Here is a 25,477-nt window from a genome sequence, read left to right on the forward strand (position 1 = left end):
TATCTACCAGTATTAAGAGAAGAGAGCTTTCTGGTGTTAACGCATTTCAAGCACTCAACAGCAGAATAGCTTTTTTCAGCAACTCCTCTGAAGCCATCAAGTGAAACTGATATCACTTTTGCCATACCATACCAAGCGTAACACATCTCCAAGTACCAGCAGTGCCGGCAATCTATTCAAATACACAGTTCTCTATACCTAAAGCAACGAGAAATCACAATCCCTGGCTTCGAGTCAAATATGCATGAGAATTGAATCTTGGAAAACATGGAGGCTATTATTATCGCATGATATCAGCAACGAATGATATGTCTCAGATGAAGTGAATGCATCACTAATCCCTGATGCCACCTACATGCAGCAGACGCAGAAAACTAGAAAATATTTCTAAATTAGATTAGAGTTTGAATTATAGCTATACAGGATTTTCCAAATTAGATTATAATTGGAATTAATGAATTCACAAACACTTAGAAATTGAATCTAGTTCATTTGATATCAAATCAAAGTTGCCTCGTTTTGCACTATACACTTCTCCTGAAGCACTTACAGGAAAACCAGAGATTAGATTAAAATTGAAATTAAAGCATAGAAACATTTCAAAATTAGACAACTAGAATTGTTTAGTTGTCCAAGTCTGGTGTTCGGGCCCTATTCATAATACAATACAGGTAATTATGGACACAATTGCAGAATTGTATTGATTAACGATATCAAATTGCTTGAAGGAACACAAGATTAAGATATCACAATGAATCAATATGGATGGGTAAAATTAAAATGAATTAAAATATCGGATGACTGCTGCGGATAACAGTAACACAAAATCCAATTTAGTGATTGTTGCATAGTTTTCGAAACCATTGTAAGCTCTCTTCCGTTCCCTCTGAAATAAAAGGTTTGATCATCAAATATTGTCTAGTTTATTCGTTCAATATATCATCTTGCAACCAGGATTGTAACTAAGTCACAAGTCTCACTTTTACACATTTATTAAGATAGAAAAAAGACAGTTTCAGTACTGATAGAATGTCTCGAGTCATATAACTTGGCCGAGTTATGTGCAACGACTCGAGTACAAATCGAGTCAATACACAAAGCGACTCAAGTCATTTTCAAGTCAAGTCAACGAAAAATTGCGACAACAATTGATAAGAAGTGTTAAACAGTGGTAATAGTTCTTACTTGAGGGGGCGTACTCGCATCCAATCCAGTCTGTGAAACCATGGGTTTTTAACAAGGTGAAGATATATTCATAATTAATCTCGCCCGGGCAGGATGGCTCCCCTCTTCCTGGGACTTGGCTTATTTGTATGTGACCTGAAAAGAATTACAGTGTATTGAGGTCAAAAATTTGAATTGTGTATGTGTAGGCTACATTAAATGAACAGTCGTCGTTGATTACTTGACTCTAAAGCAGATACTGTCGTGATCGAATCAAGTAGCTTATGTACAGTTTTTCAAACTTTGAGATACATTTTTCATATCGATAGAAGATATGACTCGTAAGATCTTCATGTCAAGCCAGAATTCTACAGATTATGAGCGAGTATATACAGTTATACACTCACGCTAACTGATTAGTATTTAGGTCTCCGGCCCTGTTATATTCACTCACCGATTCTAGGTAGCAACGTCTTGAAATTTCCGGACAGATTACCACTCATAATTTGCAGATGGTAGAAATCAAGCTGATACTTGATGTTTGGCCTGTTGACTCTATCCAGAATATCGCAAGCTGGCAATATTATTATACATATTTTTGAACAGAAATAAGGTATTCAATTAAATAGTATATTTATAATGAAATAAACCCGAATATCTTCGGCTAGTCGTCAGGGGTAATTGTCAGAAACTGGTAAATAATTGGATAGAACATTGTATATCAACAATCGTAAGTAAAATAGTGTTTGTTTACGGCCAGTATCAATCAGAATACGAGTTACCACATACCTTGATGATGAGTGGTCAGAAAATAGTTCGGTACATCCTTCCTTGAATTGATTGGCTCTATCAGACCGGTTATACCTTCCTAGAAACAGTTAATTTTCTAAGCTTCATTAGCACAAGCATGGAATTAGTGTAAGATTGTATAATCGTCTGTCAACCGCACAATATTTTACAATGTTACATTTTAGTAATGACTAGGAAATGCAGTCAACAACATTTTAGTCAAATATCAGAGAGCTTCATCAAGGTGCAGAACTTCAATATACAATTGCGCATACTGTTGGCAGTAAATCGGAGGTGGTGAATTTCACAACTGCAAAGACTTATGTTCGTGACTACCGCAAAATACTGGTGTAATCACACTGTATAGCAGTGTTGGGATCAAGTCACGAGTCATTTCACATTTTGACTCGTCAAGTCAAGTCAATCGACTTTCAAAGGTGGACTCGAGTCAAGTCACGATTCAAGTCAAATTGAATTTTCAAAGTATCAGTGATGAAGCAAAGTCATTACATTTTGCTGACTACGTGAAGGACAGATTAATATTGGCCATTTATCTGGAATGAAATAACGAATATAAGGTTAAATATACATGTAAAAGGTGTTGTATCGCTCACGCACACGTAGAACTGCTAACAAAATACGTGAGTAACTGTATAGCTACACCTACGTGCTACAATATGTTATTATCAGCCAATATAGAGGATCGAATACGAAGCCTTGAGAAGTTGAACGAATTGATGTGGAAGTACAATACATACCCGTCTACAATATCCGTGAGAATATAAACGTATAAACTATATTGGTACGATTTAAAACATACAATAGGGTTTGTTAAGGTGAGCACTACGCCGTCTAAGAGACAAAGATACGTTGTTATTAGATTAATCTACTACTACTAGGACAACGTAAGCTGTGATCGTTTCGTTTGCAGTCAATTTATTTGTCATGTAACAAAGGAGGATCAGTGAAACGTACAATCAGTGAATGACTGGTTGCTCTCACAAGTGACACCGGGGTATTGCGAACATCCATAAGATACAGGGTGATTTAATAAACACCGTTTACTTGATGACTTGAAATTGACTCGTAAATTTTGCTCTGAGTCACGAGTCAATCCACATTTCAGAAGGGCCAAGTCAAGACATTTTTGCAAGTCATGGCTCGAGTTATCCCAACACTGCACAGTAGATAGATACAATATTTGAAAATATATCAAGTGTGCAGTTTTGACTTTTCAAAATTTAAAGCGTGAAAAGCATGCAGTTTTGCACAATGATTAGAGTTCAAGGCGAGTCAATACAAAAATTGACTAGAGACGAGTCATTTTATATTTTTAGAAAAATAACTCGAGTCAAGTCAATGAAAAATTGTGACTCGAGTCCTTACAACTCTGATGCGAAGCGATACTCGAATCCTCACCGTCTAATACTAAATACAGAATCGAATCACTCAGGTACCGGTACTCAGTTTTGCGCAGCCCTAATTATTATATATACGGTAAATATTTTCAATATTTTGATTCTCCCAAGTCACTCAGTACCGTACCGGTGCCAATTTTTCTGCAGCATACTGCAAATTCTTGATAAAAGTATTTGTGTATTCCGGATAATGCTTTGCCTTGCAGTCTTCATCTCCGTACTGATTGCAGGTCTCAGGCAACTTCCCAGCCATGATATGAATCCTGAAAGAACATTCAAGATTGACGTCCTAAGTAGTGGAAGTTTGGTTCGGTCACAGTTGGATGACTAGAAGATTTTCAGCTTCCACAAATTCGATTAAAATTAGAATTATAGCTACAAGACTTTTTGCAAATTAGATTAGAGAGAGAGAGAGATTATATTGCTTCGTCAACCAGAACAGTAACAAAAAACAAACTGAGTATGATAGCGTAATGGTGGAATGTCCGGCTTCTTGGTCGGTAGGTGGTTGGTTTGGTCCCAGGCTGGGTCAGATCAATGACGTAATCAGTAGCCTAACACTGGTATCCATGACTCCCCGCTTGGCGCTCAGCATTACCGGGATAGCATGGAGAGGTGGTGCAAGTCTTAGAAACCCTTACCAGGCCTTATCAGCACCTTTCTTGTTCAGCGGCATATGCCCATCATGAACTCATGGTATGCATATGCACAGATCACGTGTATGTATATCATGAGTCGGTACATATGCCGCAAAAACATCAAGGACAAAAATATGCAACGTACTCATCCTATGTAAAAATTACCCCCAAAAAAATTAGAATTGAAATTATAGCTACCGGTACACCATTTTGTTCAAATTAAATAACAGTTAGAATTATAGCTACGTCATTTTTTCCAAATTAGATTAGAATTATAACTAGAAACTACACCACTTTTCCAAATTAGATTAGAATTCAAATTACCGAGTTCGTTGCACACAAAGCTTGGCTTGTTTTGCACTATGCAGTTCCCTTGTAGCATTTATAGGAAAACCAGACATTAGATTAGAATTAAAATTATAGCATAGAAACAAGTCACAAATTAGACTGTAACTTATTACCAGCATGTCGCTCCAATTAGACAACTATAATTATCTAGCTGTCCAAGTTTTGATTGGGATGTCCTAATCAACGCACCACAAGAAAATTTAAATAGCTGGTTCGTGGTACAGAACTTGAATATAGCTTTCAATACAATATCCATTGTAGAATAATACTTATTAACTCAAAGACTTTTCGGGTGCCTCTTTTCAAGAGTTATCGGCACACTAAAGGGATTTAAACAGATTTAAAAGCAAAACCAAAGAGGCAAAGTATGACGCAACAATCAAAATCACAAACCATGAAATTCGCATTGTACCAATGGCAACAGTAACAAACTATGAAGTATACGGACATACGGAACTATAGTAGCAGCACAATTTGTAAATAAACAATTACACGCACGGAACAACACGCACTAATGAGAAATTTGTAGGTTATAGAGGAAATCTTTTTGTCTGCATAAAATAGGTTTGCTCAACTGAATAATAGTAGACACCAACACTTTTAAATGAAACACAGACCTACCACGCGCAATGACAGTGAACATATTGTCATCATAGTGCTGTGCACAGGCAAGGTTTTCACTCAGATGCTGACCAATTGACGAAGCCTATGCTTGGTAATCATCATAGCAGTCTGTTTTTGCAGCCAATTTGCACTGACGTGCGAGCTGCGTGCGATCATTTGCGCAAGTTTTTGACCGAATCAATTTTGGGATATGCTGCTTAATACGCTCAAACAATCTTTGAGATGTACGTCCTACATACCTACTATCACAGTGGCACTTGTATTGGTAAACAACATTACTTGCATCAAAGGCAGGAAGTACATCTTTTCGAGAGTTGGGTAACAATGGTTTCGTCGTGTACACTACATGCGTGTTAACGCTGTAATAGCAACGGTGAACAGCCGATTTAATAAGCTTTTCAAAACGGCTAGACACGTTACCTAGCCAAGGTAGGTGCAAAAATGCCGGGCATTTTTCTGGGCCATATTTTGGAGCTGTATTCGATTTTTTCAATACCCTAGAGATGGAGCATTTTAATATGTGGTCCGGATAGCCATTTTTGGATAGAATCAAGTGGATATCATCGAATTCGCGTGACAGTTTTTCTGGTGAGCAGAGACGCAAGGCGCGATTAACGAGCGATGAAATGAGGTTCAATTTACGCCGCTTCGGGCAAAATGAATCCCAACGAATATAATGACCAGTGAAAGTAGGTTTTCTGTACACCGACGTTAAAAACGTTTGTCCATTGGTACAATGCGAATTTCATGGTTTGTGATTTTGATTGTTGCGTCATACTTTGCCTCTTTGGTTTTGCTTTTCAATCTGTTTAAATCCCTTTAGTGTGCCGATAACTCTTGAAAAGAGGCACCCGAAAAGTCTTCGAGTTAATAAATATTATTCTACAATGGATATCGTATCACAAGAAGATTGATTCACAACGCCATCAGCTCAATAAAAAAAATTCTCTAAAACAACTTACTTTTTGCATTTCAAAGCTTTCGCATATTTCAAAGCCAAAACTAACTCGGCGCGGAATTCTTCCTCGGCGCCGGGAATGGCAGCGAATCCGAGATTACGAACTGAATAAAAAAATTTCTGTATCATTAGTATCAGATTTTTCCCTGATGATTTCATTATGAAGGCATACTGATATTCTAATTTGGCAGAACATGCTCATCAGGGCTGTTAAAAATTTATGTTATTTGCCAATTTTAGTGGCTACGTGATAAAATTGTTAGGTTGGTTAAAAAAAGCTACACACATGAAATTTGTCTAAATTCCAACCTGTAAAAGTGTAGCTATAAGAGTATAATTTTAGTATAACATACAAAAAAACTCAAATTTTACCGAGTATCACATGAAATTGTTGGGCATTGCATAACAAATTAGGCTCAATTCCTATAAAATAGCATTTGATATAAATTCTTTCATTATTAATTGTAGGCTAAGGCTATAAAATACCCACCATAAATCCAAATAAAAAATTTCCTAAAAAGACGATGCATAACAAATTTGAGTCAATTACAGCCCGTAGAATCGAACTTGCTGGAGTAGAATACTTTTGAATTATAGTATTTAGAAAGGGTAATGCTATAATACATTTCCCACCGTGAATACCATTTTCTTTCAAACCCAAAATTCTCGGCGCTTCTTCGATATACGCCCCAGATCGAAACAGTGCTCTCCATGACACCAACAAATGCTTCACATGAACACAATAAAATTTATAAACGTCAAAATAAATTGTTTTTTGCCTTTGTTGTGGACGGGGGATATTATGGTTGGAGGAGAGGGGGATATTAGGATTGGGGAGGGAGGATTTTAGGGTTGGAGGAGAGGGGGATATTAGGGTTCGAGGAATGATGGATATTAGGGTTGGGAAAGGGGGATATTAGGGTTGGAGGAGAGGGGATAATTGGGGTTGGGGAGGGGGGATATTAGGGTTAGGGGATGGGTTTAGGGTTAGAGCTGTGTTAGGTTAGGAAATGGGGATATTAGGGTTGGAGGAGAGGGGGATATTAGGGTCGGGGAGGGGGGATATTAGGGTTAGGGGATGGGTTTAGAGTTAGGGTTAGAGTTGGGTTAGAGCTGTGTTAGGGTTAGGAAATGGGGATATTAGGATTGGAGGAGAGGGGGATATTAGGGTCGCCGGAGGTGGGATATTGGGGTTGCCAGAGGTGGGATATTAGGGTTGGGAGATCTATATCCCAAGATGGGTTCAGGGTTAGAGCTGGGTTGGGGTTAGAGCTGTGTTAGGGTTAGGGTAACGCAAGAATAGGTTTGGAGTGCGCAACACACACAATTCCACACTCTCCCAACCCTAATCTTGGGATACGCTAACACCAACTTTGACCCTAACCCGCCTCCAACCCTAATATCGCCCTTCCCCAGCTCTAAACCTGGAATACCCTAACACAACCCTAAAATACACCTACCCCCAACCATAATCTCCCCCAACCCTGATATCCCCAACCCCAACTTAGACCACATCCAACCATAATATCCGTCTCTCCACAGGCAAAAAACAATTTATTTTGACGTTTATAAAATTTGATCGTGTCCATGGGAAACACTTGCTGGTTACATGTGAAACACTGTTTCGATCTGGGGCGTATATCGAAGAAGCGCCAAATTCTCTACTGTAATAGCTTATAGCTACGATTTTACATGTTAGAAGGTAACCAAATTCGATACAAAGCGTTTTTTAGCCAACATAACAATTTTATGAAGTAAAGTAGCCAGTAAAATTTGAAAAATAAGTTTGTTTCGAACAGGCCTAATAGACATGAAATGGAATAAATCCTGAACTTAAACTTCTAATTTATCAATTATGTTGTTCATTGGATTTGAGTTCAAACCAAAACTTGAGATCATCATATAAAGCAGCCACTTCTAGTGTGTAATACGAGGATATGACATAAGATAAAGACTACTTGAGCCAGTGTTCATTAATATGCACTCCACTCCAGATTGCTCTTTTACTGCAACAAGTTTTTCCGAGTCAATGTCGTACGGCCATCCCATTTCCACAGCTGTAATATGAAATAATTAAAAGCCCTCCTCCTTAATGTAAAAAAGAGTCATTTCCCGATCATCAAGTTATGATGAGATGAACTTCCAAGTTGCAAGTTCAAATAACAAATAGAATATACAGTTGATTTCAAACTTTTCCCCAAGATTCAAGTCGTGACCTTTAAAATGCAATTACAAATATTTTGCACGCCGAACACAAAAATATCTGGCAATTTATTTTGTGACAAAAATACTGAATAACTACGGTCTATGTCGATGAATGCGAACAATAGCATCAAATTTTTCAATTCAAATCATAGCAATAAGCAGTAATTTCTAGTAAATAGTAGCAAGATTTAGATTTTGGTGCGGTTTCTTGTATAGTTTGAAAAAAGGGTTTATAGTTCTTTAAAGGTGTTAAGAGTGAAGTCTACAAGTTAATAATCACCTTTGAAACCAGCCTTGCTCGCCAGGTCGAATCGTTCTGTGAACTCATTTTCTCTGAACAACCACGATATGTTACAGCAAAAGTTCAGTCTTGACATTCTGCGGTGAAATAGATAAGGTACCGGTACATCGAACTAGCAGAAACATGATATTAAACATAATAAAGATCTTGATATATTTGATTCACAATAATCATCAGTTGGTTAGCTTCATCTTCTTGTCGACACAATTCGCGTCATACTCTTCACCTACCCTAAGCCTACCCGCAGGCCGCAGCTGTTTTCACTGCTCCGCATTCGACGGGACTTACCCTCATTTTTTGCACAGTTGCAGTAATTACTGATGCATATCTGTTCGTTTTTTTTTGTTTTTTTAGGGACTTGGCGTCTTTTTTTAGTCAACCGACCACGATAGGTGGGAAAAATTTACCATTTTTAAAGATTTTCCTTCGGTATTTCAAGCTTGAAAATTTTGAAAAAGTGACCTCATTTCCCGATTCCAAAATATGGTAACCCTAATATATACATATATATCATTGGGTTTCCGGACCAGAATCCCTATAAATTTATTATAAATTGTTATATCGATTCAACCTAGTTATCTATAATTCAATATACCACAAGGAACTCTCAAACAAATGAAAATAAATTCATATTCCAATCATAGATTTAGATTATGAATGGATTGGCCGGACTAGTCAAAGTTCAAGATTACTGGACTGCGATCTGATATATCGACCCCGGTATCCTTCGCATTCCACCTCATTTTGTCGCTTTGTCCTCTTATGTCATCTTCTATACTACTTTCATTCGGTGTGCACTGTGAAGTGCGCAACTCTGCAATGTGCATGTGCAATGTGCAGGGTTGGTCAAAAATACCCTTTTTATTCAAATTGGCAGGCTGCTTAAAAAAAAAACGCTACAAACCAAATTTGGGTCAATTCCGACCAGTAAAGGCCGTGCAATCTTAAATTGGAATTTCGACCATTTTTGAATAGTATTTACAGTGAAAAATTTCGGCACTTCGATATGACCAAATATCGTGTTCTAGGCATGCCTGAAGGGAAAGTGATGCTTTTTACACGCGCGTTCACATCTTGATAAAGGCCTGAGATCGAGTTTGGATGATGAGATTGCTAATAAAAATGAATAGATGACTGATAAGCTGGAACTACATTGAAGGAGCCTCTTGAAAACGATAATGATATACATCGCATATGAATACTTTCAGCACTGAAAATGAATTGCCAAGCAGGTAAAATACAATGAAATAGGCCTATATTTCTCAGAGTAGAGGCGATATCTTTTGTCGCACCAGTGTGAATTTCACGTAATCAGAGCAAATGAGCTTGTGGATAACAGCACTCCGCACTCCGCAATAAAGCGCATTGTCGTATTACTAGGCTAATAAGTGAAGACAACTGTATGAAAAGACAATGATCAATAATCTGGAGATCATATTTCCATCCGATCAAAACACAATCAATGCGATAATGACAACGTGCGATGTAATGGGAACATGGGAGGATGCCGAACGACGCGCAGTTGTGGTCTCTTAAACTGACGTCCATCCAACTCGGCCTAGTGCCCAAAGTTGCGGTTCATTTTCAATGTTGATCTTTATACCGTGGATCGTTCTAGCTCTTCCCATTCCTGGCAAGTGCTTTCTTTCATCGGGTACTTTTTCACCACCAAATCTCGAGGATGATATGAAGTGTTTCAGAAGAATTATTGATATGAGGAAGATATGCCATCATTATTATGAACCAACTGGTAACATGACATAGCCTACCTCAAGCATCCCATTGTTGGTCGGCGCGAGTTTACTACGGTACATAAATGGCCTATGACGATGCAGATCCGCTAAAATTTGAAAATAATCCCCCAACAGTAATTCGCCTTGTGCGGAGGACCGGAGGTAGGAGTCGTGAAAAGCAAATATCATAACGCATTTGAGAAGAAAACAGCCAAAGCGTCGTCAAATCTACATCGGCACGTCAGAAGATACTTTCGGGTATCGATTTTAACCTGGGAAATATATTATGCTGTATTTTATCTGTGCGTCAGTTCATTTTCTCTTCATGGTGCCCGATTTCAGCCTTAAAAGTATTTTATTTGCTAATATATATCATCATCGTTTTACCGAGACTCTTTCCATCTCGTTGACTCATTTCCAGCAAACCAAAGTGTCAAATTAATTTTACATTAATTAACAACTTCATTATCTCAACTCTTTCACGGCCCAGTATAAAGATGTAAACCCGCGAGGAAAGCATCATCACTTTCCCTTAAGGCATGCCTGGAACACGATATTTGGTCATATCAAAGTGTCGACATTTTTCACCGTAAATACTATAAATTCAAAAATGGTCGAAATTTCAATTTAAGATTGCACGGTCTTTATTGGTCGGAATTGACCCAAATTTGGTGTGTAGCGTTTTTTAGGCAACCTGACAATTTTCTCATGAAGCGAGCGAAATCGAGATCAGCGGTAATCGGTATCATGCGTTATTATTTCTTAAACCTTTTAGCAAATAATCTGGCACTTATCTGTTCACTGTTGTACTTCCTCGACACTAATTACGTCTAGTTTCATTTCATTAGTAGTTGCGAGGAATGGGGAGGAAATATGTGAAGTATAGTATAGTAGCATAGTCGCAAACGACCATGGTAGTAGTAAGACATTTTACTTCCACATGACGCAACAGCACAGACTCTCATTGCAGCCGGCAAGATATCTATAACACCGTGTAACACGATTTTTGTTCCCGGGTTCTAATTGATATTTCCTGATCACTCTCACCTAGAAACTTCCAAAAATCAATACAGTTCATTCCAAACTTTGATTTTGTGGGTAGAGGAGAGTGATTTTTTGAAGTTGTCAGAATGTGCAATTTTGTGCATGGTTATACTGATTTACCCAATAGAAAATTGATATTTTCCAAACTGTCTTTGATCGCTGGTAAATGGCACATGGGAATTAGCACACAACTGTATTAACTGTATCCGAATCAATGTTAAATGAAAAACTAAATAAATATTTCAGGCTAAAACAGTTCGAGTATAAAATCAGTTAAAAACGGGGTGTTTTGCTGGATTTCATCCTGTAACACGATTTTTGTTTCCAGGTCTTAATTGATATTTCCTGATCTGCCTCCTCCGGAAACTTCCAAAAATCACTATATCCCATTCCAAACACTGATTTTGTGGTTAGGAGAATAATTTTTTTAATTTGCTAGTATGTGCAATATTGTGCATGGTTATAGTGATGATTACTGATTAGCCCAATAGGAAATATACATTTACCAAACTGTCTTTGATCGCCGTAAGTCCATTTTTAGTCGCTTCGCATCGACTAAGAAGTTATATTCTATAAACGTATTTACTAAATATTCTGACGCGTTAGTCGTAGGCTATCGATTGCTTTTTCGCAAAGCAAATTAGAACCAACTTTTGGCTATTTTTCTGTCTGGCATAGGTTTAATTCTGACTTTGCATAATAATAGGCAACGAATTAGAACTTTTGTTATTAATCAAATCACAAAGCACCAACATTTGGTACATGAAAATTTGCACATAAATGTCTTAACTTTATCCGAATCAATAACATCGTTAAATGCAAAGCTAAATGAAGATTTCAGGTTACAACAGTTCGAGTGTGAAATTATTAAAAATGGGATGTTTTGCGGGATTTTCTTTTGTACTCTACATCTGTACCATCGCGCATTAAGGCCGAGACATAATTTCCCTTCATGCTTTCATTATATTGCTGTTGGTATCTCATCTCAAAATCTTTTTGTCTTGATGCAACCGCTCCCCTTGCTCTTCTGAATAAGCTCCCATATTATCTTTGAACTCGTCCAAGTAAGCATCAAGCATATGTAGTTTCATAGACATTCTGCACCCCATGTTTCCATACGACTTTAACAAATTGGCAACGAGTTCGGCATAGTTATATTCCTTATTATTGCCCAAGAACCCATTCACCACATTTGCAAAGCTATCTCAAGCCTTCTATTCAACATCATTAAGCATTTGGATGAAATCATCAAGACTTGAGAATATTTTTAATTTGTGGGCCAATAAATACACCAACTTCTACTTTAGCTTCTGGTAGTTCAGGAAACAAGTTTTGGAGAAACTGGAATTCGTCACCACCTTTATCCAATGCTTTCACAAATTGCTTTATAAGGCCAAGCTTTATGTGAAGGGGAAGCATAAGCACTTCGGTTGGATTAATCAAACGAGTTTGCTTTACGTTTTCCCTCCAACAAAAAATCCGTTTCGTTCTGGCCATATTTGCTTTTTGTAGTGTTCTGTGGTAGCCCTACTATCCCAAAAGCAAAAGTGCCAAGGATACTTGGTGGTGAACCCCTCCTTGCATACCCATCAAAAACGCTACCATTTTTAGGTCCCCAATTACTTCCGAATTATACTAAAAAATATTAAAAAATTATCAATTGCAAATCATAAAATATCAAAACCACAAAAATCAACCCTGTAAACAGAAATATATATAAAATGGCAAATGTTGCAGAGTATATTAACATTTAAAAGTGATTAACATCCATCTTGGGATCTTTAGCCATATTTTTGATTGATTTCTCTCAGAAATAGTGCGATTTTAAAATTTCATTCTCTAAATCACAAAAGCAAAGTTTATATGGAATAAAGTTGATTTTGGACACTTACTGGTTCTAAGCAAAAGGAAAAATTGATTAGAACCTTTGTTACATTGTGTAATCACCAAGCTGGGCTGGTTTCGGTTGTAGCATGGTCTCTCAGTTTGCAGGTTTCAAATCGTATCGGCGGCTTTTACCGAAAAGGCCCAAACACTGACTATAGATATTATATTTTTCGATCGTCAAATGCGAATTACAAAAACAATTTTGCAGCAAACAATACGCTCATGTTGCCAAATTTATTCCACTCGAAGCTTTTCGACGCCAGCAAACGAGGTTATCCAAGTTCGAAATATGGAAATAATTTTGAGCTATAGATCTTGAGTATGCTCATTGAAGCGACGGGCTACCATTTACTCTCGTCGTTTACCCGTACAAGACTTAATTTCCGCTTTGATATTCATAGCACTGTGCAGGAATCACATTGCGGTGAGACTTCTAAGAGAGTCTTTCAAATCAATACATCTCATTTCCACTAGCTAGCCACTAATAGCACCAAAATTTTGCTGCAGCCTGGTGGGCTTTGAGGTGGAGCTCATTTTGCAGTGTTACGATTTCAATCTCCAACTGTTTAGCATCCAGACATAACAGATTTGATTATACCGGATAGCAGCAACGATTACAGAAAGCTAGAGACATCATACTAAAATGCATTGAGTGTAAGAGAAACAAGGTGTGACGAAAGATGCAATACGTAATGAGGATACAGATATTGAAAATGTGTTAGTACTTAACGGCTGTCTGCTACCGAATAGTAATATTGATTACTACTTGAACATTGTCCTAGACGTGGAGCTACCGGAACCCCCGCCACTTCAAGAAGACCGTGGATGGCATTCCGTCATGTCACCTGTAGGTGGTGTGCCGTATCCTACGTCTTCGAAAACTTGTGATTCTATTACATGTTGTTATATTACTAATTGTGATTGAGGATGTTTGATATTATCATTTCAAGTGTTTATAACTTTATATGTATAAGTTACATGTTAGTGTGATTTAAACAAGAATATTAGCTTAATCAACCAATCTATATATTTTGAAGCTCACGCTGGTAATAATCTGATGAATATTGGCAAATGCTGCTATTTGATCCATGTTTAGAACAGGCTAGCGGGCTACTCATCTCGTTCACACGGGCTACCTGGGGCCCGCGGGAACCGCGTTGGTGACCCCTGGTGTAGCATATCTCACTAAGCAATTTGGCTATATGCTCATATATCCACAGACTGGGTATTCACTATTCATATTGTAAAAATTTCACGTTATTGAGATCGCGATGCGTTCATCTTTCTGAAATATCTGATTTCCCCATTCGAATAGCTCGCCGTGGCGCCATGCTAGATAAATGATTATAAAATGCGTGCCATATAACCAATTGACCCTGCACAATGCACATATCAGTGTCATAAACTGAGACCACAATGATAGACCATATGCTGATATTTACAAATAACATTTTGGATGCGTCAATCGTATTCTCATTTTATCTATTTATTAACACGAAATATAGCAAACGACGAAAATAATTGGCGGCATTAAAATCAAATTTCAGGACCAGATATGAAATAACCTAACAAACCATACTGTGTGTATTTGACTTGAGCTTCAATTCCAAGACCGAATCTTGGATCAGCATGTCGGCATAATATCCGAATAAAACAAATCAAAAATCCAAGCGCGGAAAAATTTCGAATGTCATTTTAGGAAGTCAGGCTAATGTCTAATGCTGATGACTCGTGCTGCATGCAATTATTGCATAAAATCGTTATCTCCACAAAATTTTGGTTCATTGTGTTGGTACTTGGTATAATATAGAATCTATTTCTAAAGTAGGCCTATATAGTTCAGGGCCATAACAACACTTTGCCAGCCCATTCAAAACCCACGTCATGGGTCGCCATATGATGATCAACCCAACTTCTGAGGACTTTGACCCCCAGATCCCCTTGCCCCTACGCACAATACCAACAATTGACTTCATATGGGCGATCCGAAAAGCACACATGCATGCATTTCATACAAATCCTATCCGTGAACGAGATCAATACAGTATTGCGTAATTCATGAAAGAGCTTATTCGGCGTCATGTTACATATAGACATACAGGAAAAAATTGTTAGTAAAGTGGTACTTCTACATTGTATGTTTACTGAAGGGACTATTTCATTAGATTACCACAGCATTGGATGTGAAATCAGTAACTCATTAATTTTGAAGCTTTGTCAAGTGCAAAGATAGATTCTAAATTGACGCAGTTCATTGCAGTGAGATTGTAATCCATAGGCGCCGAGTTACGGGGTGAGACAATTATGGGGTGGCGGCCACCCCATACGAAATGATTAAACGCTGGCCGTCTGCGCTGTCAATTTGCGTGTCCGTGATATCGCGTAAATGCCAACTATTCACCATTACCCGATACGCGCGTGAATAATTGAATACGCAGCTTCGGTGGCGTCACAATGCCAAAACTCGATCACAATGCAAATTACTAGGCTGATTTTGGGGGTTCCAGGACCATGAACAGAATAAAATTTATATTTTCGTAATCAGTAACAGTAGCAGCTTTCCATGGATACCCGTTTTATCGAATTTTGCGCTCGGCAAGCCAGTCAAAAATGACCGTAAAGTTGCCTTTGGTCAAATGGGAAGTATGACGTACTCAGTGTACCCAGCAGTGAGCCGTTCACTCACGCTGTGTCCACACCACATAGGACACTATGAACTATAGCGACCGCTACAGGACTCACATGATTTGCCTGCTATCTATACTTATGCGATGGTTATGTCATACTGGCTTAAGATCTACAGCGTGAGATTGAATAACTTAGAATCTGGGCGATTGACCACGAACAGACTCGAACGGACTTATATGATTAGATCTGAAACTAAAACATCAGAAGATGTGTGTTAAGGCCGAGTTATCAAAAGATACTACAGGCCTAATCACCTGAAATCGGTGCCATTATAGAACAGATTCCACAGCAGACTCCAATCGTATTGATTTTTGAAATTGTTCGTCGTCACAGAGGTTGCGTATTCAATTGTTCGCGCGCGCGTGTTGGTGAATAGTGAATTGTTGATATTCAAGCGAGATCGAGGAATCGCTAATTTACCGCTTGAATCGCTGGCAAGCTTACGAGCACTTATACGCGTATATTCGTCAACGCGACGAAGCTTGTCCTATCCACGTATTATCAGCAGTTACGCATGTACTTGACCGTAATAAATTGATGCTGACTTGGTAAATTTGAAACAATTTCAACCCACCTTTTTATCTGGCCACCCCATGTAAAAATAAAAGCCGGTGCCTATGAATAACCACTAGGGCTGTTCAAAAATAACTTTTTTTCCCGGATTCCAGCTATTCAGTGATTAAATTGTCAGGTTACCCTAAATCCTCGGATTATCCTTAATCGATTGATAATCAGGGATTTATCAACGAAAAACTCATATAACTCCGCTTCTACTGGTCAGAATTGACTCAAATTTGTTTTGCAACGTCTTTGAAGACAGCTCAATAATTCCATGGGGTTGGCAGAAAAATTTGAAATTTTTTTTTTAAATTTTCCATAATAAATTACCAATTTTAATTGGATCTGCGGAGTCCTATACTTGTTAGAATTGAACCAAATTTGGTGTGCAGCATTTTTCAGGGTAACCTGACAATTTAATCAGTGAATGGCTGGCATCCGGGAAAAAAAGATATTTTTGAACAGCCCGCTAATAACCACTCCCTAATATCGCTCCTGTTTCGCGATTTTTGCGTAGCATATTTGCGCGTAATTGACATAACCTGTAGCAACATTAGCCATCGCAAAGCAGCGATTATTCCTGCGGAATTATTCAAATGTAGGTTATGTACATGATATATAAGCAATAGCACCTATAGCAGGGCACCAGGACTTCGAAGATTTGAGTCAGCATATGCGGTCATTTGGAGACAAGTATAATTTGTTTCTGTAAATTATGCATATTTTATCTATAGGCGACTCATGAAGGAATCAAAACACTTCGTGACAGCGTATTGCGCGAAGCAAGAAAATAAGTTCAAGTTGAATAAATCTGATCTAAAATACATTATTTTACGTTGATATCCTTCTCCGCTCTTTCGAGCATTAAATCAGAATTCGAAATACTGAATTCACAAAAACTTGGAAATTTAATTGAATCCCGCACTAAAAAGAAATACAACAAAGATCAAGTTCAGTTCGTATCAAATCAGAATTCATTCTCATAAGCACGAAAATCGAAAATGTCTGCACAGCAAGCTTGGCTCGTTTCGCGCTATACAGTTCTCCTGTCGCATTTTCATGAAATCCACAAATTAGATTAGAATTTAAATCAGTGCATAGAAACATTTCACAAATTAGATTAGTATGTTAGATTACCAGCGTTTCGCTCCAGTGATAGGCGACTAGAATTATCTGGTTGTCCAATAAGTCTTCTTCTGAGCTTAGGCTCCCACTTTGAGATTTGGAGTGCGATAGCTATGTGCCTGGTATGACAATATTTCCTACTCTTTGCGACAGTATATTAATGATAATGATATTGTGAATTGTATGCTACTCTTTAGATCGCGACCGCAGCATGAAAATGATTTCATCGATTTCGTTACTTTACTTCAACACGAACAACTCGATTACGTACAGAAGTCCCGTCAAGAATCCGGCGAGGACGCCCGACAGACGTTTCTGACATGGAACATAATAATCGTAAAGGCCGTCGCATTGCTTCGACATATAGGCAGCGAACACAGAAGCTCCACTCCAGAAGAATAAGATCCCAACGACAGCCCACACTATCTCCGCTTTCTTCAGGTTTTCGTTACCTTCAATGCTGAAAAAACGAAATCATAGATGCATGCTTTCGAACGGCAATTAAATTGACATGATCAGTATCAGTTTAATAATAATAATTTCATCACTTCAAAACATCACAAGACTGCGATACAATGAAAAGACAGGACAGGACAGTGTCGAAACGACTTGGAGTTGTCTTTGAAATCAAACACCAACAAGGGCCCCGGCGATGTAAGTAAGGGACATGCACATTGCACAGTGCACACTGGATGGAAAGGAATAAGGGATAATATAAAACGACTAGTCATGACAATGGATGACGCATGTGTCGACAGGCGAGGTTGATGCGTCAGATCGAGGCCAGGTAATCTTGAGGGCTGACTGCAGGATTTATTCATTAAAATTGCTGGTATTTTGACTTGAATATGAACAAGATGCGAATGTATGTGAAAATTTGACCCAATACGTGTTATCAAGAAATAAATCTGTGAAAACATGTAAAAGACTGATCAGTGATCAATGATCACGCCGTTGATTGATAACAAGTCAATCGCATTCATTTCCACGATGCCAAACCATTCGGGAGCGCGCATAACGTAGACACAGTGTCTGGCTAATTAGTAACCTGGGTTTCGTCGTCATAATGTCGACAACAGCAGTTCGCTTTTGTATGCGAATCGTCAATCACTGGACTGAAATCGTCTGGGGGATTCCACCGCCTTAAAGTTAGAAATGGAGACAGAAAATGGAAACTTGACGTTGTATATAGAGTTTCGGTGCACAATAGAATCAGGGATATATGGAATTGAGTAGAATATACAGAAGGAAAATTTTCCTATTACCCACAGCCTACAATTTTTCCGTAACTCTCATTTTAGTATGCAATTATGTAGTATGCACTCACGGTGAGTGAGAATACATAAAGACATCATATCAAAAAAAAGATATCAAAATGAAGAGTTAAATAGTATATTCATATTGAAATGAACCCGAATATTTTCGGCTGACACTCGTCAGGGGTAATCGTCAGCAACTAGTAGAGAATTGGAAAAAACATTGTATATCAACAATCGTATCACAAATTATGAGGTCACCAGCATGAAATTTCGAATGAGAGAGCGTTCAATGCACTATTCTCAGGTGGTACACGAACGCCTTCTGTTGACAGAGTTTCGGCTGGTGTGTTTTGATAAAAGTCGACTCTAAGGCACACAAATGGAAGTGTGAACGACCCCTCCCAATAACGCGAAATCTGTCGTCTCGATAATTATTCGCACAAATCGGAATATCCAACAGATGTTTGCCGATTGCAGAATTAATGGCCTTTGATCGAGTGTCAGCCGAAAATATTTGGGTTCATTTCACTATGAATATACTATTCAATTGTATATTGAAGTGCTGTACCTCCAAGAAGCTCTTCAAAAATGAAGAGGCATACAAGAGACACGATACGATGTAGGCCTAACTAATTTTTGTGTCAGTGGTTTTTAACCTTGAATAAGCTGGTGAACCTGCACGCTAATATGGAAGCCTTCGGGGAACGCCAAATTGTCGCCTATAGTCACAAACAGATACACATTTACACATCCAATACATTTTAGACCAGGCCTGGGCAAAGTGCGGCCCGCGGGCCAAATGCCGCCCGCGAAGCCATTCTGTGCGGCCCGCGAAAGGTTGCTTGGAATTCATAACAATAAACCTGTTTTTTGAATGTTGATGCGTGGACTAAAACCATAGGCTGTATCAACTAAACAGGAAATTCGTTTACTTTGAAGCCTTTTCATTAATATGTCACGATTACGCTGCCTACGTAACCCAATTTTTTTGAAATTTTACCGGTCCGCGAGGTGAAAAAGGTTGAGAACCACTGTATTAGACTATATTATCTCAATTCAAAAATGCGAGAAGTTGCATGGACGCTGGTCCATTAATTTGAGAAATGAATTATCAAATTTTAGTTCGATTTCGAAATTTGAAACGCTTTTTTCTGCATGATGGTGTCGTAATATTTGAATCCGTGGTTTGCTTGGGACGTATCGTACGTCACAATGTTGGAAGTGCTGCAGGAAACTGTATAAAGGTATAGCTAAACAACTCGTTTGGGAACAGCTTTATATGAGAGATCGAAGAAGACGTTTAAATAATGTTCGTTTAAATTCGACACTACAATTTAGCAGTTGAACAGAGACGGCAAGCAGCAAACTCGCATTTCTTTCAAAATACACCCAACACTTAAACTCAGGTTAGTGGTTTTAGTTGCACTTCACCTTGTAGAAACTTCATTAGGACCACTAACACCTCTAATATCAAAAGGCGGCATTTAATGGAGTTTGTAATATTTACTTTTTAGTTGCATTTGTCGTAATTGCAATTTGTGTGAATTCTTACTATTGACGGTTCACCGGTCCGCAACATTTATTCTGATGTTTTACCGGTCCGCGATGTCAAAAAAGTTTAGCACCGCTGCTATAGTATACGGGTGCACGAAACGACCAGTGCATCAACAGCATCATTTTCACGCAAAACAAGGTTATAATAAATTACTACAGTAAATCAGAGCAACTTCTCCTGTGGTATAGTCGGTGTCTTGATCACCACCGAGCCCCTGAGACTATGGTTCAGCGAAACCCCGCGGTGCGCTCGAATCCGGAACCACTGGTTTATGTGCACTGCACAGGACATATCCAATGTATAGGCCGACGGCAGAGCCTGCTTAAGAGAAAGATTGCAGTATTTTATAACTTACCTTCCTTTTGGACCAGCGAGATGTGCGATCCACATGAGGGTTGTCACGGACCACGCGACTGTGAACGCGACAAGCGCATATGTCAATCCCTCGACACATCTGAATTCGTAATCATAAGTTCATATATATGCACTTTGCAGAGGTGGATGAAAAGTAGAACTGACGACCTCTGCTTACATGTGTCCAAATGCAACGTTTCTGTATTATTTCATGTCCAAGCATAACAATGGCTGTAAAGCTGTTCTTAAATCTTATAATTGCCCTGAAGTTTTAGCAATACGCATCAAGCTAGATGTTGTATCCTTTGACTATATCGGCTGGATACATCGGCGTTACCGGAAAAGGTGATAGATATATCGGTATATCGACTCAAATGTCGGATATCGATCGGACTCTAGTTATAGACCAGTTTTGTGTAATACTGTTATTGCATGGCGCGATATACAAATATATAAAGGAATCTCACCCATCTGCCCTTGCAGTACAATTGTCTGGATAGCCACTGTCAACCATTAGCCCGAACGTAGCAGCTCCAAATATCACCAAAGCTGTTTTGATCCAGCCGGGCATTGTCGCAACGAACCCTGGAAATATCCGTCGGTCGATTAAGTGGTGGTAGTCTATAATACTTTCTTGATTCGGTGAAACTTCCCATCTTCAAGACCTAGTATAATCTGACGATTATTGACGGTTATTGATTAGTATCTAGGTAATCTATGTAGGCAACGATTAATCGTCAAACAAGTGAAACGACGCTGCATGGTCGAAAACTTTGCAGTCATTCGTCGGATACATTATTCGAATTCTACAATGCGATACACGAGACATGGTATGACGTAATGCGGTAGGAAGATGTCGAAATAACCAAGGAGCAAGTAAGGCTCTCAATCCAACATCCACCTCCCCGATGTAGGCTAAGCATGAAAGCGGCATAGGTCATGAGAACTATATACAAATCACCAATCTAGATAGTTGACGATCGACTTACTACTGGGTTTCAGTAGTTCCAGTTATAGTTCCAGTTGCGCATTTTGAAAAGTGAGTAGCTGTAGTCTGAGCTGAGCATTTTGAAAAAAAATTGACGAACAACCAGAAAAGACGTGTCGTTGTTTGGCGTGAATCGTGACACCAATGTTCTGTTGCTCGATGCTCTTGCAGCCATTGCGAGCTCAGGTCATCACTACTAGCGGCGTATAGCCAGGGGTGGCTTTTCGGGGTCGAAACTCCTCCCAGTTCAAACTCGAAAACCCGTCATTGAAATGCAGATTCTAACTCCAATATTTCCTGGCTCATTGGCTATATTCAGTATTTCTTATTATCAGTATTAGTTAGTCGTGTTTCAGTTGGTTAGCTTCGGGTTATTGAAAGTCGTTAAGTCTTGTTGTAGTTCTAGTTGCCAGTTATGAAAAGTTAGTAGTTATATAGTTCTAGTTTCGCATTTTAAAAATCCGGTTGTCTGGGAGATGACCAGATAAACCTGCGACGCTTCAAACTCTTTGAGGCGTGCTGTACTGTCAAGACTCGAACCACAGTTCATCGCGTCGATGAAAACAACAACAACAACAACAACTACAACAACAACAACAACAACAACAAGAAAATGTCAGCCTCACCCATATTGGCGGGGGCGTAGACTCTCAAGTAGAAAGCTTCAATTGCATAAATGATGACAGTTATGAATGCGAATACTATGCTGACAATCGCTTCTGCGTCATTCCTACAGAAAGAAACAGCCATAGATAAGAGTAGCCTATACCAAAGAACCGCAAGCACCAGCAATATCCGGCCGTATACGAATAGGACATACATAGATAAGGGCTGGACAGTGTTGGCTTTGGGGTGGGCGAGGTGGGCGGTCGTCCAGGCCCCCCCTGGTTGAAGGCGCTCCTCTTTGGCTTAAGCGCTTTTTTCGAGGATTATAGCGAATATATGTGGAAATCCGTGTACCAATCAAGAAGATGATTCCGTACAGATGGGTCAATCATCCAATCTCTGCATTTGTAATAAAACTTCCATATACCGATAATCATCAAGTCTCTGTGTGCGTTAGAGGTACTTAGTTTTGATGTAGTCTATCCTTGCAAAATATATATGGCCCAATTCAGCGCCTGGCTCAATACTTGACGTGGTGTGTTGGCTTATTACTAATGTCAGCCGATGGCATTCCAGATTAGTGTGATCTATTTAGCCTACAGCAGTTGTATCGCTTTTCTATTATTTCACGACACATGCCATACATCTTGAACATGAAGACATGAGCTACAGTTAACTGGGTCACTTCTTTTACTATTTGACAAAGTATGATAAAAGAAGGCTCAGGAGCTATAGCGCAATTCCACATTTAAGTCAGCTTCAAAGGCGTGTTATAGTGTCATACACACAACACGTAATTCCGTTCTATACGGCGCACGAATATTAAGTTGGTAATAACATATGCGAACGGGGGTAGGGGTAGTGGTGGGTGGGGGCGGGCGGAGCGCCTCAGAAGCTGCGATTACATACTTATAGCCCCCCAGAAAGTCTCGACCAGGGCCCCTCCAATCGTAGGGCCACCACTGGGGCTGGGCACAATGATTGCAGTATAGGCCTACTCGAGTCTGCATCCAGAATTCTATAGCGATTCAAGTCTAGTAATGCGAGATAATTTTTCGAGTATTGAACTTAGTCTTGCCACTTACAGTGCAGAGTTAATTAATCAACGAGAATATTAGTTTCCGTACTATTTACCACTGTGGCAGCCTTGAAACCTCGATTGGTGGAATCAAAACTTAAGGTACTTAATTTCCAGATTATTCATATTGTTGAGACGTGGTAACGAGTTATTCTCGAATACTCGACTCGATTCGGGATATAATCACTCAGAAACTCGATTTTGACCAGTCTTAATATGACGCCAGTGGGCTACTTGTTTCGAGGGATATAACTTACGACAGGCTTGAATAAGTTACATTCGAGAATATATCCAAATTGAATGGCGTCAAATGTCATATTTGATAAGTTGACACGGACAGGTTCCACGATATGCAGATAGTCCTACCACCTAATGGAACTATAAACAGATAATGACTCACGGTTTTGGAAAGTTTACTGCAAACGTGATAGCAGCCGCCAAACACCAGCTCGTACAAAACCACGACCATAAAAAGTCAAGCCCGTCATACGTAAAGGGTCCTCTGCATTGCATTCTCGAGGCAAGACCTATATATAAATAGAGATTGTAGTTGTGATCGAGTGATGTGGCGACGGTTGATGATTGGAATTCAAAATCCATCTACATTTATTACATTTACATCCATGATATGGACAGGATAAATTTATATCGACTGAAAACATAAGAGTCAACAGCTTGACACTCAATTACGAAATCTCTGAAATAGATTCGATACCACAGAAACCGAGAACGAGTGATCGTCATTGAGTTCAGGTCAATTTAAATAGTATATTCATATTGAAATGAACCCGAATATTTTCGGCTGACACTCGTCAGGGGTAATCGTCAGCAACTAGTAGAGAATTGGAAAGAACATTGTATATCAACAATCGTATCACAAAATATGACGTCACCAGCATGAAATTTCGAATGAGAGAGCGTTCAATGTACTATTTTTAGGTGGTACACGAACTCCTTTTGTTGACTGAGTTTTGGTTGGTGTATTTTGATAAAACTCTGTCAACAAAAGGAGTTCGTGTACCACCTAAAAATAGTACATTGAACGCTCTCTCATTCGAAATTTCATGCTGGTGACGTCATATTTTGTGATACGATTGTTGATATACAATGTTCTTTCCAATTCTCTACTAGTTGCTGACGATTACCCCTGACGAGTGTCAGCCGAAAATATTCGGGTTCATTTCAATATGAATATACTATTTAATTGTATATTGAAGTTCTGTACCTCCAAGAAGCTCTTCAGGTCAATTTGTAAAATTGAAATAATTTGAATACCGGAGCATTCAGAATTCAGCAACTCGCAAAGAGTGACACAAGACGTCTCAGTGTCTTGTAGCCTACTCTACAGTCCAACTTACCAACGACTCGGAAGAACATAAACAGGAAAGATATGGCGAATGCGATGATGAAAGCGGCGAGAACCCAATTTTCTTCCGAGGAGCTGTAGATATAGCTGCTTGAAGCGTGGAGCGCGAACGTAGTGCAAGAAAACGCAGTTGCGAGGAATTTCAGAAGGCCGTGAATAGTGAAGAGATACTTGAAGCCATCCTCCATAATGGTGAGGTAAGTGTAGTCTATTTATTGTCCGCTCGAAGAAATCTGTAACGACGATGGTTGAGCTCAATCGGACTAGCCGTAAGTGCATGGGTACGGTTTGTATCTTATAAGCTATAACTGTAAGCTGTAGCTTATAGCTTTCTACACACAGTATCGTCACGCTGTTGAACGGACTATTATCGAACTAATATATTTGACTACTTCTGAACTGATATAGGCCTAGAAAGATATCCACGCACAGTCCCTGCCACATGTTTCATTCCTTTTCCATACGCAGTAGACATGTTGACACGGATACACTGTACCGAAGCCGCCTTAGAAACGACAAATTTCCCTCGTATTTCTGATTAATTATTATCGAAACTGTATTTGCTAAAGACGTGGGTTTGGTGTATTTATTTGCTTTATGAGCAAACACGTCTCTCGAGCATTCCGTTGTTCTTGGGAGCTACCTTCCATTCTTATCCTACCATCCTGTTGTTATGTATAATTATCAACGAACGCAATGATGCATGGTGCATCATTCCTCATCCATGCATAATTGAATCTTCATTCTTCATTGACGAGCGACGCGTTCGGGGGAGACTTGCAGCTGAGCTG

The 25,477-nt window shown here is 39.0% G+C and overlaps 2 protein-coding genes and 1 long non-coding RNA gene across 3 annotated transcripts in view; 1 reads left to right on the forward strand and 2 right to left on the reverse strand.

Annotated features, from left to right (window-relative positions):
• Positions 1–25,477, forward strand: part of LOC145438659 (uncharacterized) — a 157,813-nt gene that overhangs the window by 37,793 nt on the left and 94,543 nt on the right. The window lies entirely within an intron of this gene.
• On the reverse strand, positions 154–8,540 carry LOC145438627 (putative hydroxypyruvate isomerase). The gene is made up of 8 exons (XM_080315975.1): positions 8,425–8,540; positions 7,898–7,996; positions 5,944–6,043; positions 3,499–3,634; positions 1,954–2,032; positions 1,619–1,738; positions 1,186–1,320; positions 154–886 (listed from the first exon to the last, which is right to left on the reverse strand). Exons 1-8 carry the CDS (start codon positions 8,519–8,521, stop codon positions 834–836), a joined length of 819 nt encoding a protein of 272 aa, XP_080172101.1. The 5' UTR covers positions 8,522–8,540; the 3' UTR covers positions 154–833.
• On the reverse strand, positions 17,721–24,963 carry LOC145438628 (myeloid-associated differentiation marker-like). Its single transcript, XM_080315976.1, has 6 exons — positions 24,679–24,963; positions 23,721–23,847; positions 22,263–22,366; positions 21,116–21,233; positions 20,650–20,748; positions 17,721–17,940 (listed from the first exon to the last, which is right to left on the reverse strand). The coding sequence occupies exons 1-6, from the start codon at positions 24,872–24,874 to the stop codon at positions 17,721–17,723; spliced, it is 864 nt and encodes a 287-aa protein (XP_080172102.1). The 5' UTR covers positions 24,875–24,963.

The sequence above is a fragment of the Botryllus schlosseri genome, chromosome 5 (assembly GCF_051294905.1).
Source record: "Botryllus schlosseri isolate E-star chromosome 5, Bs_hap1, whole genome shotgun sequence".
Classification (NCBI taxonomy): domain Eukaryota; kingdom Metazoa; phylum Chordata; class Ascidiacea; order Stolidobranchia; family Styelidae; genus Botryllus; species Botryllus schlosseri.